This window comes from Betta splendens, chromosome 13 (genome assembly GCF_900634795.4).
Source record: "Betta splendens chromosome 13, fBetSpl5.4, whole genome shotgun sequence".
Classification (NCBI taxonomy): Eukaryota; Metazoa; Chordata; class Actinopteri; order Anabantiformes; family Osphronemidae; genus Betta; species Betta splendens.
The window spans coordinates 7,601,544-7,616,692 of NC_040893.2; the positions used below are offsets into that span (position 1 = coordinate 7,601,544).

The 15,149-nt window shown below is 51.9% G+C and overlaps 1 protein-coding gene and 1 long non-coding RNA gene across 2 annotated transcripts; both read left to right on the plus strand.

Annotated features, from left to right (window-relative positions):
- The first annotated feature begins 366 nt into the window (after positions 1-366).
- znf296 (zinc finger protein 296) lies at positions 367-9,687 on the plus strand. The gene is made up of 3 exons (XM_029171679.3): positions 367-693; positions 2,808-3,152; positions 6,341-9,687. The coding sequence occupies exons 1-3, from the start codon at positions 642-644 to the stop codon at positions 8,026-8,028; spliced, it is 2,085 nt and encodes a 694-aa protein (XP_029027512.2). The 5' UTR covers positions 367-641; the 3' UTR covers positions 8,029-9,687.
- Positions 9,688-10,400: 713 nt separating this feature from the next.
- On the plus strand, positions 10,401-15,139 carry LOC129605004 (uncharacterized). Its single transcript, XR_008696450.1, has 3 exons — positions 10,401-13,210; positions 13,772-13,973; positions 14,296-15,139. It is a non-coding gene; the product is annotated as an uncharacterized LOC129605004 (long non-coding RNA).
- Positions 15,140-15,149: the final 10 nt, after the last annotated feature.

Below are 15,149 nucleotides of genomic sequence, written 5' to 3' on the forward strand. Positions count from 1 at the left end.
CAAATACATTGCCGCCAGCTGTTCAATAAAGTAGTGATCGGCCTCCAAACACTTTTACGCAATACCAGTTGTCATCGGAAGGTGGCGCCAAATCTTAGTCCACTGTTGCTGCAGCTTCAGTAACTAATCTAGAAGTGATTCTCTTCATTTTACTGTTTGTATTTCGGTCGTTAAGAAAAGAGAAATGAATGTACATGTGGTTCGGGTTTGGCTTTTGGAGACACCTGTGCAGCTTCTCTGCGCAGGAACTGCGCGTAGATTCCCAGTGTCACGTGTGTTTAAAACCGATATCTGACGGCTGGTGGGAGATAGAAAAAAACGCTTCACGGTGAAAGAAACGCGTGTTTATGGAGCGAGTTAACAGAGGAAGGCGGGGTCAGAGTCCCAGAAGCTGGTCGGCGGGCGGTGCCTACGGTCGCCCATGCCCCTTTTCGCCCTCCGCTCGCTGCGGGGGAAGCAGCGTGAACTTGAACGCTCCCTTCACTGCTCAGTGCGAGTCCAGGCAGAGGCCAGCCAGTCTTATCAGTCCCCCCTCGCGCTTCGGTCAACTTATCGGTGAAGGAGCAGCTGGACGGCTCTGGACTGGGAGGGTTTGCTCTCTGGGACCCAGAAAAGGTGCCAAACCCGGAACGCTCGACACGATGTCCAGGCGCAAACTTGGAAGCAAACCGCAGCACCTGAGTGCAATTCAAGGTAAGAAGGAGCGACGGCACGACGCTGTGACACGCTGACCGCGCGGAGGACGGCGCTGGTGTTTTTGTCCAAATAAACTCAAGTCCCCGGTTTGTTTTGCGCACATGGTTCGGATGCGCTGATGCTGCTGTCATATGTGGTTCTAGTGAGCTGTTATTGGGGGAATAATCTGTTTTAATTTTTCAGCAACTTCCCAAGCCGTTTGAAAGTATCCTAATGTTTACTGGCCATATTCCCAGGGCCAATATGGATGTATTTTAATCCCTACGCTCAATTTGTAGGCAAATATTTGGTTAAGGGCTTATGATTTCCCCGCTGTTTGTCCTGATGGTGATTATCGCTGCAGTTGTTCACCCAGAGGAAGGACCGGTTTATTGGCACGCTGTTTTCAGAGGCTACAGGTCCGAACACGACGATTAATATTTCCAGGGTAGACGATGATCAAGTTACTCGCTCAGTCTCTGGGTCATCTGGAACTCTTCAAATCACCTGTTTAAAGCCAAGGCACCGAGTTCATGCTGCTTTAATTGAAGACTCCTTTTAATATTTAGTCAAATAAACAATTCGTGTAAATAAAAATGTGGACCAGACCCCACTGAACCTCTGCTTCTCTTTTAATCTTTACAGGTTGTTTAAAATTAAGAACCGCTCGCAAAGACACACGTGAGGCTTAAAAGGAAATAGGAGAGAAACTTAAACATTTGTTTCTCTACTGGAGGCCAATGGTGCGTGTCTGGTGTGACCACAGGCCCTGACTCAACCCAGTGTGTGTGTGTGTGTGTGTGTGCGCGCGCGCGCGCGCGTGTCAGTCAGAGAGAGAGAGAGAGAGAGACCGCGCCTTGCAAGTCTGCACAAACAGCGCAACCTGAAACAGGAAAGGTGACATTTTTGAGTAACAACTGGCGAGATCTGACTCCAGGCTCCACTGTCTGTACCTGTCCTGCGCCAGCCGGCCTAGTCCAGGCAGGTGGATCGGCCCCGGCGTCAAGGTGTGCCCATGACCATTGAGCAACAGTCTAGTGACCCTCCTCCTCCTCCCGCACAAAGAGCTGAACCTGCGCTGGGGCGAAGGAAGCTTTGCGCAAGTTTATGTTTTGTTTGAAGTCGTGTCCACTGTTCCACCAACACGCGCTCGTGCCCGCGCGACTTTATTGCAAAGCGCAAAAACCGCACACGAAGCGCCAGGTCGCTAACATTGCGTCAGATGAACTGTACAGTACAAGACCTCTGCGCTCTTATCGCGAACACCTTCAGTGTGTTTTTTTTCTCTCTCTCTTTTATTGCATTACACTTCCTGTTGAGAAACTCCCGCTGCCTGCGGCTGGCAGGGCAGCATTATTGAGAGTTAAAGGTGACGGGCCGCGTCGCGATCGGCACACTTTGAACGCGACAATGAGCTGTCAGCACGTTGACGTGCGAGCCGGAGCTCGTCGATTCTGCTGAGGTGGCCGCTTGGGCTCGTCTCCTCCGTGCGCACCGCAAAGCCGGCCTGCGCGCGTGGATCTGTTTTGGGTCGGTTGAAGGAAGTGGTCAGCGCTGGCGGAGCCGTTTGGCCTCATTGCCTGCAGCGCTCACAACTGAAACTAACACTTTGAATCAACTGGCCCGCTTTTACGGTCGACTTTCTCAGCGCCGCGGCCTCGTAGCAGCAATCTGAACGGGAGATTGTGCGGGTCAGCGCTTTGTGTGTGCATTCAGGACGCAGGAAGCGTGTGCGCGTCTTCCTCCTGAACACGAGCGCGGGTTCAAAGCCGTCACGGGACCTGTTCTAGTATGAGCCAGGTCCGAGTCCGGTGCATTCCACACACCGATACCTGATGACACCACCGGCAACTCGCCAAAGTGACACTGATTGATGGTGCGTCTGTTTTTTTTTTTTTTTGTATATTAGAGCTGAAACTAATGAGTGTTGCCAACATGAGTGGATTCAGCCACAGGATGTCAGAAAAGTTTCCTGATGCTTTGCTTTGTCATGAGATCAGTCCAGAGCCCAGACACAGTCTTTGGGGTTTAGTATTAACGAACCTTGGTTTGTTTTCCTTCACCTCCCTTGCTCTCCTTCTGTTTGCAAGTTCATGTTTTATAATGTGAACTTTATTTCTCTCCTCCTCCAGACGTCACTGACACGGCGGGTGGCACCAGCGCGTCTGACGACCCGCCGCCGCCGCCGCCCGCCCCGGCGCCTCCCGTCGGCGCCGCCGCCGAGGACCACGACCTCCTGACCTGTGGCCAGTGCAGCCGGGCCTTCCCGCTCGCCCACATCCTCGCCTTCATCCAGCACAAGCAGGGCGGCTGCCGGTCCCGAGGCCGGGCCCCGGGCGCCAGCGCCGCGCCGCCCTCGCCCGCCCACCGGGCCCAGCAGCGCGCCGGCGCCGCCAGGCCCGGGCCGGGCTTCATCGAGCTGAGGAGGGGGGTCTGGGCCGAGGAGCCCGGCGTGAGGGTGGAGGCCGGCAGAGCAGGTGAGCGCTACTAAAAGGCGGGTTGCTAATTAGCGACCCTGTTTTTCATTTCATTATATATATATTTTTTTCCTCAACCGCCCTCCCCTCCGTTGAAGAACTGCTCCCCCTCCCTCCCAGGTCCGTCTCATTAGCTAGCCGTTGCCATTAGCAGGCCTGCGAGTTAGTGACGCACGGGCTAATTGTGTGGAGAGGGTAGGCGTCAGGAGTGTGCGGAGGGCGCCGAGGGTCCCTTGGGCCCCGCGCCGAGCACCTGAGCTCCAGGGCGCCCTCGTACGTCCCTGCCTGTGGGTCTCTGAGGTGGAGCGGCCAGGTAAACATGTTTCTCCCGCTCACCTGTCACCCGCCGGACAGCGGCTTCCTCTAAAACAGCTGTGTCGCGTTTGGGTGTTGGCGTTCGGGCGGTAAATGGCCGCGAGGCGTTCGCGGGCCGTCGGCTCTGCAGTGCCGGCGGGAGCTGGTCAGGGGCAGTGGATGCAGCTCTCCTCGCTGCCATGACACTGGAACTGAGGACGTTGCATCATGTGCGGCTGCTCTGCTCTGCCCCGGGCCGAGCCACCTGAGCTCCAGGGAATCTCCACCTCCGTCCTGCTGCTGCTTCATCTCCCGCATCCGCTTCTTGCCCTCGTCTCCATTGCTCTTTCTTTCAAATTCTTCATAAAATATGAAATTTACTAAATGAATATTTGCCTCCCTTTCTGCTGCTGTGTGAATATGTGACACTGGACACGTTCACATGTGTGACACGTGTGACACATAATGATATGTTTTCGTTCATTAAAAATGCGTTTTGCAAGCGATGCTGTGTTTTCCGGCAGAAGTCAGATGTGTTTGAAGGTCACATCGAGCCTTCATAATAAAAGTGTCATAAATAACCTGAAATGGACAGAGACTCTTGAGGCACACTGCTAGGTACAAGTGCGCCTTCATGCATTTGGAAACTGTTGTGTGCACATGCGTTAGCAGTTCCTTCCTTTGTGTAACGCTCAGGGGAAGGGTGCACACACCATTTCCGTTTGTCCACAACCTCTTGTTTTTCTCTCTCTCGCTGACTGTTTTTCATCTCTCGCTCCGTCTCGCGCTTACAGTCGGCGCTCGTGAGTTCGGAGAAACCGCCGCCCGCGGGACCGCGCGGCGAACCTAGCGCGTGCGTGGCGGGAAGGAGCGCCGCCGCCCGTGAATAATGCAGGAGTGGATAAGTTTGGATTAAAGTTTCATTAGCGAATGTAGGTTGCGTTTGTTGGGAGCGCGCGACGCCTCGTCCGGCTTTTAGCGCGCTCGAGCAGCAAAGGGCGCTTTTAATTGGACAACCTGCCGCCCCGCGTGTCACGGGGCGCCGCGCTTCGGCTGCGCGGCGCGTCGGTTGGTGGGCCGCGAACTGAGCATCTGAGCAGCTTCGGAGATGACTGCGAGTGAAAGAGCAGTTATCCCACAACAAATGGCTCCTCCGTCTATTTTCTGCATTCAAGCGAAGGGGGCTGAGTGGGATGGATTACTGAAGAGCCGCGTGCATCTGTCTCATTCCTCTTTATTTATTCTCCTTGTTTGTCCCCCCCTCATCTCCAGCTCCCCACCACCGCCGTCTTTACGTCTTCCCCCAATCTTCAACACACTTTCGCTTTGCCCTCTTTCAATTTCTCTCCCCCCTCCCTCCCTCCTCCCCCTCTTCTCTCTCTTTCTCCTCCCTCTGCCTCCCAAGGGAAAAGAGATTCTGCCTGCTGCTCGTTAGTGCTCCCAGCCAATCTGCATTTTTAATTAGTAGTTATTGCTTCTGCTTAATATTCAAGTGCTACCCCGGGCCAAATGGGAATCCTTACCGAAAAAAAAAAGAAAAAGCAGGGAGTGAGAGAGGAGACAGGCAAGGAAAGAGAAACCGGCTGGGTATTGTGTTTCACTCCAGGACCCCAAGACAAAAGCCCCCTCACCCTCAGGGAAAGATTTGGAGGTTTTTTTTAAGGAGGGGGCAGTGTTGAGGGGAGCCAGGGTTGGAGGATGGGTCTCAAGTACAATCCAGAGGGGTGACATATTTTTGTGTCTCTTGGCCCCCTTCACTACATTATAATCTTTTTATCTCATTTTCCTTTTATCTCCCGAGCCCTGACCTACCTATCTATCTTTCCTGTTTCCCCCTCCTGCTCTCACTCTTCACCCTATTTTTAAAGAGAAGTATCTCAACTTCTCCCGGGTTTCTCCTCGGGCTAGGTTAAAGGACACCAAGGCGAACTCCTCTCGTCTCCAGACAGAGGCGAGGCGGGAGAGGGGAAGAAGAGAAAGAAAGAAAAAGAAACAGTTGCTCCCTTTTTCATCTCCGCTCTCCTCCCCCCCTCCAGTAAAATACAGACGGATTTGACTTGAGGAAACATGAAAGAGGCTTATACCAGAGTCGGCTTTGAACCTCTCCAGAAAAGAAAAATAGAACAGTTTCCCCCTCAATTTGAGGATCTTCTCTCTCAATTTTGATTTATGCAGAAAGGCCTCATTTGTCAAGCAGGCTGAGTCAGGGCCCGATTTGCATAAAGCGTTCGTTTTCTGCGTTCTGCTAATTAGAAATTTGCAGCTTAATTGGAGAGTGGCTCTCATTTAGGAGACAAAGCTATCCACATATAAAAATATCTCCAGATGCACCGTGCGACTCGGCCTTTCTGGTTTCAGAGGCTCCTCTCGCGCTCCACATCGTTACTTCCTTCCTCGTTTTCAGACGCGCTGTCGTCACCTGGTCCCTCTCTCCACCTTTCAGTCAAGTGAGCGAGGCCTTCGTGTTCCTGTTAAGCGCTTAGAGCCTCACAGCAGCGGCGATCGGTGTTTTTCTATTAATAAAGGGATCACGTGGCCGAGAGAGGTCACTCGCTGCGAGGAAGCCACAGATGATTATCGCTAAAGTCTGTAGTTCCTCTCGACTCGATGTTCTCGCTGTCCAGCCCGTGACCCGACTGTAACCTCTCTGTTTGTGTTTACTGCTCTAAACCCGCGACGTGTTTCCTAAAAAGCCACCAAACGGGCTCAGTGGGTGAACAGCTGATCGTTTGGCAGCTACAGAGCTGAGAGGGTGGCGCCGACCAAAGGCAACGCCAAGTCTGGCTTCATCCCTATAACTCCTAATAAATTAGAGTCGTGGTGATACTTTGCCGTTCTATTGTAGACTTACTTCATGTGCAGGCAGCTAACGGAGTGCGCTCTCTGTTTTCCAGCGGCCGACGAGCCGCCCTACTTCGCCTGTCAGCAGTGTGAGGGCCTGTTCCCGTCGGCCTGGGCGCTCCTGCAGCACGCGCAGCACGCGCACTCCTTCAGCATCTACCAGGAGGACGAGGACGAGGACGCCGCGGGCGGGGGCGGCGCCGCCACGGAGCACAAAGCCGCCGCGGCCACTCTGGACCCCCGTCACCTGAGCCAGGCCCTGGCCTCGGCCTTCCAGCCCCCCGGCCTGCGGCCCGGTCGCCCCCGTCAGACGCACGGCGCCGCCCCCGGCTCCTCCAGGAACGCGCAGGCCCTGAACTTCTCGGTGCGGCTCATGGAGCTGGCGGAGGGGAACAACACCACCACGGGCAGTTCCCTCGGAGGCCTGGTCCTGTCGCCCTCCTCCTCCCCACCGGCCGCGTCCCCCTTTCCTCAGACCGGCGCCCTCCAGACTGACTTTCACTGCGAGATGTGCGACCAGAACTTCCAGTCCCTGCGCGCCCTGTCCTCCCACCGCCGCACTCACACGTGCGAGAGGCCGTACCACTGCGGGGTGTGTGGGCAGGCCTTCGCCCAGAGCGGCCAGCTGGCCCGTCACATACGGAGCCATCACAGGGAAGCTGGAGGCGGAGGAAGTGGGTATGAGCCGGTGGAGATGGTCATGATGGAGGATGGAGACGTAGGGCGGCAGGGGGGGAGGGGGAGGTATCAGATGCAGCAAGGGGGGAACATGGTTAAGGGAATGGTGGGTCCAGATGTGAGAGCCCCGGGCCCATCGGAGCACGACCTGGCTCTGCCCAAACACCCGTCCATAGCTTCGGGCCTGATGCTGCTGACCTCGCAGGTGAGACCCCCGGAGCTGCTGCGGCTGTACCAGCCCCAGAGAGAGGGCGCCGAGGAGGAGGCCGAGGGGCAGGGGGAGCCCCAGCACACCTCGCCCTGCGCCAGCCCCTCCGAAGGCTCGCTGGAGAGCGGCGAGACCGGCGGCAGCGGCGAGAGCGGGATCGCCAGCGGCAACTGCACGCCCAAGCGCCCGGAGGCGGGCGAGCGGGAGGGCGAGAGAGGGGAGGTGGAGCGGGAGAGGGAGTGGGGCGCCGGCAAAGCGGGCGAGGCGGCGCACGAGTGGCAGCGGGAGCACGAGTGGCGGGGCGGGGCGGCGGGCGGCCACGGCGGCGGCGCGGCGGCGAGCGCCGCGGGCAAGAAGAAGAAAGACGAGGCCTGCGAGTTCTGCGGTAAGCAGTTCAGAAATAGCAGCAACCTGACTGTGCACCGCCGCAGCCACACAGGTGAGCGGCCCTACCGCTGCGGCCTCTGCAACTACGCCTGCGCTCAGAGTTCAAAGTTGACGCGCCACATGAAGACGCACGGCGCCCAGGGGGCCAAGGCCTCCTTCCTGTGCCAGCTGTGCGCCGTGCCGTTCACCGTCTACGCCACCCTGGAGAAGCACCTGAAGAAGGTCCACGGCCTGAGCCACGCCAGCGTGGGCGCGTATGCGCAGGCCAGCGCCGCCGACACGCTGGCCGCCATCAAGGCCGAGGAGGAGGCGGTGGTGGTGAAGATGGAGGAGGACGAGGTGAGCCTGGACGTGGCGGAGGCGGAGCCTAAAGGGATGGAGGCGGAGGAGGAGGGGATGCGGGCGGAGGCCGGCGCGGGCGACCTCGCGCCCGGAGGTGCCGGCGAGGCCGCGGCCGCCGCACCGTGAGCCCCGCCCGCCCCGCCCGCCCCCGGCGCCCCCCCCCCATCAGACGCGTGACCCCCCCCCCACCGTAAAACTGACAGTCGAGTTAAACTGGAACCCGGTTTGAAAGAAGGCGCCGAGGCGAGCGGCAGCCAGCAGCTCACGATTGTATGCGAAGCTCCCGGGTGAAACTAAGTGCCTACAGTTTGTTTAGACCACAGAGCAAAACAAGGCCGTGACATTCAGCGGGGAGATTACCAGAGCTCTCGAACAGGAAGTGCAACCGCCACAGTCCACACCGACACAGGAAACTGATCACCATGTTGCAGCGCAGGATGCAAAAGACGAGTGATTTATGTCTCTGGTGACCCACTGGACAGGTGGAGACCCAGAATTCTACAGAGCACAGGGTATATGGAATTAAAACAGCATAGCAATAGAGCAATCGTAATATATATTCAGCAGGTGGCGGGAGGTCACGCTGCCTCGCTGCTTCTCGCTCTCTTCTTCTGAGAAGACCTTTTAAAGACTACAGCCGTCTGAACAGACCCGAGGGTGAAACCAATCCAAACACTGTCCGCCTGCACTTCCTCAGACTTCTGGTTTTAAAGGTGTTTGGTTGTCACAACACTCGTCACTTAACGTAATGTTTACAGGGTTCCGGGGCCGAGCGAGGTTGTGCTCCCGAGCCTGTGACAGAGCGAACCGAGACTCTGATCTGCTGGTTTTCTTTCCATGAGTAGCTTCTATGCATAAAAAACTGCAATTGTACTTCCATGCGAAACGGGTGTGTGTACTTTGTTCTTCGGTATATTTCTGTTCCATTGTTTACATTTGTAAAGTGCTGAACTGCTTGAAGCTTATGCATGTTTTGCTGCAAATTGATATGTTTTATTTCTTTGCCTGTGTTTAAATTCCTTTTTTTTTTTTGTAATTTATGAATGCTGCACGTTAGTGAAAAAGTCTGTCCTGCTGCTGAGACACAGGGTTGACAGAGGCAGTGGTTGACGGTTGATTGGTGGAGTTTTGTGGTAGGCTGCCAAGCAAGCACTTGGTGTGTGTGTGTGTGTGTGTGTGTGTGTGTGTGTGTGTGTGTGTGTGTGTGTGTGTGTGTGTGTGTGTGTGTGTGTGTGTGTGTGTGTGTGTGTGTGTGTGTGTGTGTGTGTGTGTGTGTGTGCGCGCACGTACGTACGTGTACATAGGAGGTACCGGGCTCTCCTCTAAGCCCCTGTCCTCCTGCGGTCTCGGGTTCCGAGCGTGCCTCGCCGGGTCATGATCCCCGGGTCGCGGCTCAGCCGGACGGAGGCTTCGAGCCGAGCGCTACCGTTTGCTGTCGTGTCCACTGTGATGACTTTGTGCTACTGTATCTGAGCTCTACTTACATTCACGTCAGGGAAAAAACAAGTTAATGTGTTTTTGTTTTGAGTGCGATTACGAGTGAGCGCAGTGTAACTGTTCAGGGATGCTTTTTGTACATAGACTTCCATTCTTGCTGTTCCTATACTCATTGTTGTTGGTATTACTGTATTAACTGACTGTTACATGCCCTCCACTTTTCCCAGCATCGTCTCCTTTACACCCAACACTGGCTATTGTCAAGCTGCACCGCTCTGCTGTGTCTTTGTGAACTTGACACCCTTTTGTACCATGTCATGAGGAGCCTCAATAAAGATTTGAGGTGGATTATTTTGTATTGTGATTTATTTATTTTTCTGCTTGTGGTTGCTTTTTTGTCGCATGTTTATTTATTCTTGTTTTTCCTCATTTCGGGATTCACAACAAAGCTTTTGAAACTATTTTTATGTATCTATTCTCACCAGGACGTCGTCCTAGTCAGTGTGGGTCCTTCCTCTGAGGACCACGCTCAGCTCTGACTTATTAATTTTTAATGTGAGTGTTTGGATTAGGGACCCTCGCTCCTTGTTTACATCCTTGTGATGTTGCTGGCTCTCTCTTCCCGTATTGTTTGCGTGTACGTAGATCTGTCAGAGTTAGTGTCGGTCATGCTGCGCGTTGTGGGATGTGACAGTGGCAACAATCATTTCTCAGGATACGAGGCTTGGGGGGGGGGGGCAGCAGTTTGGTTATTGTTTGTGGGCATGCCAGCAGGCAGAACAGGGAAGGTGGAAAGTGTCAAGGGGTTGGGATAATTGCTGACTCCATTTTAAGGGCATGAAAACCTCTACACCAGCATCTCTGGCCTTAACCACCCCCCTCCCCAAACACCCACCCACACCCCCTCTCCTAATGAAAATGAAGTTCTATGATCCCTCTAGCTCATTAACAGCAGGTCTTTTAATGAGCTTTCAACAGGATGGGGGCGGGGTGGATGAAGAGAAGCGGGGCTGGATGGTGGAGGTTTGGAGGGGGGGGGCGGTTATTGCACCAGATGTACACACGCCCACTCTTACCAATTACCATTGTGTTATTGAGAAGAAAGAGGAAGTGAAGACAGAAGCCGCTCAGGCCCAGCGAGTCCGTTTGTCTGTTCCTCTCCACAGAGACAGAAGAAAATGATGGGGGACCGCACAGGTGACAGGTAACCTTGTCTCCCGCTCTCTCTCTCTCTCTCTCTCTCTCCTTCTGGTAAACACTCCGTTGGGCGCCACAACCAGCGCCATTTGGTGCTCGTATGGGCCCAATTATGTAAGGTAAGGTGATACACAACAGAGCACAGCACAGTGGACCCTACAGCAAGTGGATATCTGTTCCATGTCCCAGAGTGCCCTTTGTCTTCCTCCAGTCCACACCTATCTGAGCCGTCGTCCAACCCCACACAGGCCTGGCTCTGTAGCCCAACCAGGAGAGTCAGATTCATACTGTGCATATTTAGGTGCGTGTTTCCTGACCAGTGACTGCCCCTGAGCGCTACTGATGTGGACCTCTGCGACCGAGGCGTCTCCGCTTCACAGAGAAAGCTTTTGTTTGTCGCTCAGCGAGTCAGACGAAGTTGCTGCAGGACAGACATGCGAACGCTGTCACATGGGGTTCAAATACGCTACACGCACACACAACTCGAGCTCTGGAATGTATTGACGAGGGAGAAACTTTGGTTATTGAAACATTGCAATATTAAGGCCTGCATCTCTGACCAGACCAAATGGACTGTTTAGAGTTAAAACAAGGAACAATGTTTGTAACTGTCTGCGTATGCACAGCCTCAGGGCCAGAGGGAGATAGTTCATTTTTAATAATCATTAGTGCAAAACAAAACCTCAACATTCTAAAACTTCACACTAACTTTAATCTGTGTGATGAGCTCATGTGTAATTATTGCAGCGTCACTAAAAATCAATTAATTTAATGAAAAAATATATATTTAAAACTGCTTCTATTGTAAACTTAAATGCAAATAAAATGGGCCCCAGGACAGAACTGTGGGGAACACCTGAATATACAGGTTTAGTGAGGATGCATAGGTTGCGGCCTGGCCTCATAGAGCATCATGGGTGTCATAGACATGAAGTTGCTTTCAGGCAGTAACAGGCCAATCATGAAGAAGGATTAAACATAAGATGATTAGCCTTGAAAATGCTCCCAACAAATGGAACACACGAGCGCTGCGTTCCCCTTCCTATGGGGCACGCCTGTGGCCACGAGAAGCTCTCGCATATGTATGGGAAGATTGTGCTTTATCATGTAAAAAGCCAATTAACTGTGAGTTGTTAATTACATTTCTCGTGGTATGCTGCGTGAAGCCTGCAATCATCTGTGAAGTCCCTGTCCTGTTGTAGTGGCTGAGGATTAAATCGTGCGCGGGGCCGAGCGAGGAGCAGAAAGACGCGTTCGGGAGCCATCAGACAAACGGCAGGACTCCCTCTTGGCTCTTTATCCTCGCCGTTCCCACAATCCCCACCACCTCCTGCCCGTCCTTCCTCCCGCAACAACCACAGAGTGAAACTTGAACCCTGGTATTACACCCACTTCACCCCCCCCCATCCCCCAACCTCTGACAGTGAGAGTGTTGGAGTACGTGGGGAGCAGACACCATCCCAGCCTTCTGTCAAACCACTGCCTCCTTTATTGCCATCTAATGCGTTCGGATGACTCAAACTATGGTTTAGGGTCACTCAGCCTCACTGGTCACTGAGGATGAGCTCACAGGAAGGAGCGCTCAATATAATTGGCCACTATGCGACTGGATGTGGGTTAAAATAAATGAGAGCAATGTTCAGTGGTTTCTCTACTTTACACTCTTTAATGCCACACACAGCTTTACACCAAATAGAAAGTGTTTCCAGGCAATAAAAAACTTTTTAAATCTGACCTAAATAAGGATCCTTCCTGATTAAGATCCTGTCCTCTACGTCTGATTAGGTGTCATTGTATGCTGATATGATTCCCTGCATAGCTGTAGCAGGAACACTGAAGTGCAACCACCTGCACTTAAAGCAGAGCCTCTGTCTGCTCAACTAAAACATTCACTATTTCACTACTATTTTCAAATTTTCTTTTTTTAAATTAGTGAACATTTGAACTTTTTTATTTATTTAAAATCTTAAACTCAATCAAAGTATTTTTAAGTCAGTTAGAGAACAAGTTTCTCTAATCCTTGAAATAAATATTCTCTTGTCCCAAAGGGCTGTAGCAAATTGTTTTTGATGTGATGTGACATAATAATATTGTGATATAATTAAATGTATTAAATATATTGAACAATACATTAGATACAGTAGATATGGAGGTTATGCAGGTGTCTGTGGATTTATTAAGTGCACCTTGATGAACTAAATAGCAGGATGCCCAGAACCAGACTCCGCTCGGCCCAAATCAGGACGCCTCCTGCTTTGTTCTTTACATCTGAGATGATGTTTTCCTGTTGGCACACAACACATGTGACTGTGTGTACTTCCCAAACAATCTGAGCTCAGTTTGTGTCAACAAACATTCACCTGCAGTAGTAATGTCGTGGGGCATCAAGGTGATCTTTAGACCTGCACTGTTTGTTTTTATGGTGAGTGGCAGCTTCCGCCATTTTTTCCCGTCATTGACACCTCGCTCCATATGGTGTCCACCACGGTTTGGGTCTGGACCGACTAACAACAATACGTCCTGCGCTTTCACTGAGTCCTTTGAAGCCATAAGCTGCTGCTTTTGGCTCATTTTCTACATCTCACTGAGCCTTGTGTTCTTGAAATCTTAACTGAAAACCTACGTCTGGGAAAAATGACCTCTTTGGACACATCAGCAGACATTTAAATCTCAGGTTTGTTGAGTCCTGACTCATTAACCCTGTGTTTGTATTTTATGTATTTTATATGGACAAGAACAACGTATTGCTTTGTGTCTTAGAAATCAACCACATTTAAAGACGAATATATACACTTTACAGTAAAATGTAAGATAAACTGTATAATATAGTACATTATGTATATACTGTGAAATGCAGATCACTCAACATTAGATACAAAAAATATAAGAGGACTGTTTGATGTGTTTCAATAAATCATGGCTTGGTTAATTACAATAGGTCATGACTCATTTCTCAGCTTCACAACACGAAGGTCACAGATGCTGAAGAATCAGTGGGTGAAGTAAAACCTGCTGAGCTGCGTTAAAGTGCCCTCAACGATGTTCAGCAGTGTCTGCTGGACAAAATGAGTCACTCACACCCACACTAACTGTTAATGCACAGACAGTGGAGGAAACGTTCAGATGCTGTAGTGGAGTAGAACTACAACACGCTGCCTTTATCCAAGTACTGTTAGATTATATAGTGAGATTGGCGTTACAAACTTCACATCTTTATTAGGTCTTTTGTGTCTAGATTCAAGAATCACCTACAAGGAAAGAAGATGGAGCACGTGAGGCGGCCAAACATCTGCCCGGTCAGACACTCCCTGAAAACGTGTGCCTCAAACGTCTGCCGCTCTCTTTGTCTTTGATCAACAGATACTCACTGCTGCACCTGGTGACCCTTCCTGTGAATCCTGTGACATAAACAGACACGGAGATATTCAGTTGCTCAGGTAATTACACACACACACACACACACACACACACACACACACACACACACACACACACACACACACACACACACACACACACACACACATGTTCAGGTCACACCGCTTTGTTACTTGTCCAGTCCTGGAACATCCAACAAAAGCCAGAAAAACTGGATTTGACCATGTACCACACCCTGCACACACTCACACACACACACACACACACACACTGACACCGAGGTCAGAGGAGTAGCCTGGAGAGCAGTCAAAGTGAGGTTAGAAGGTGGGACTCCAGTCCTGTGACAGGTAACCGTGTTTTTTATGCGTTTGTTTCCTGCAGGCCTGAGGCCTGAAGAGCTGCTGCTCCAGACCCCCTCCACCACCACATGCAACAAACGCCCCACGACTGAAACACGTGTCAGCTGCACAAACAATTACGACCTATGAAGCTCATTTTGTTTATATTGTTCTTTACTTTTACTTTTGAATAATATTTATGTGGGATCTCTCGGTAATGCTACGGTGACCATCACTAAGGCCAGAGTGAAGCCCAGAGGTGAATGTAGGCAACACATGTGTCCACTACATGTAGACTAGGACGTTGTGAGAATGGCCATTAATCAGCATCTGCATCATTTTCTATTTGCTGACAAGCCGATCGAAGACCTAAGGAAACCTAGCAGTTATTATTATGTTGGACACAGAAGTTCTTTAGTTTGTCTCCTCCGTCTTCTGAATGGCTCTGCTGTGATGGGTGTGAGTGATGCAGCAGAAAATGGGCCAGGACAAAGCCGGTTAACCAGCGGAGAGAGTGAGGGGGGGCTTGGGGGGATGCTGATAGCAGGGTCGTGGGATCAGAGCAGGTCATGGAGGTGTGGGAGTGTCTGCTCAGCCCTGACCTTTGTCACTGAGGCTTCCTATAATCCCGTCGTCAAAGCCCATACGGACATAATGAAGGGCCTATGAATAGAGTTAAATGGTGACCATTAGGCGGATCTGTGTTGCTATTCTTCTTGTTTGTTTAGTCCCGGTCAGTCTCACATTTTCAGTGTAATCAAGCATGTGATGGAGGGACGCCTGGAGAAGCCCAGGGTGTTTACTGGGCATGGATATCCACCAGTGACATAACACGAGAGACGAGGGCGATGGTAATGGGATGTCCACTTCACATTAGTCACATATTGTGTAATAAAG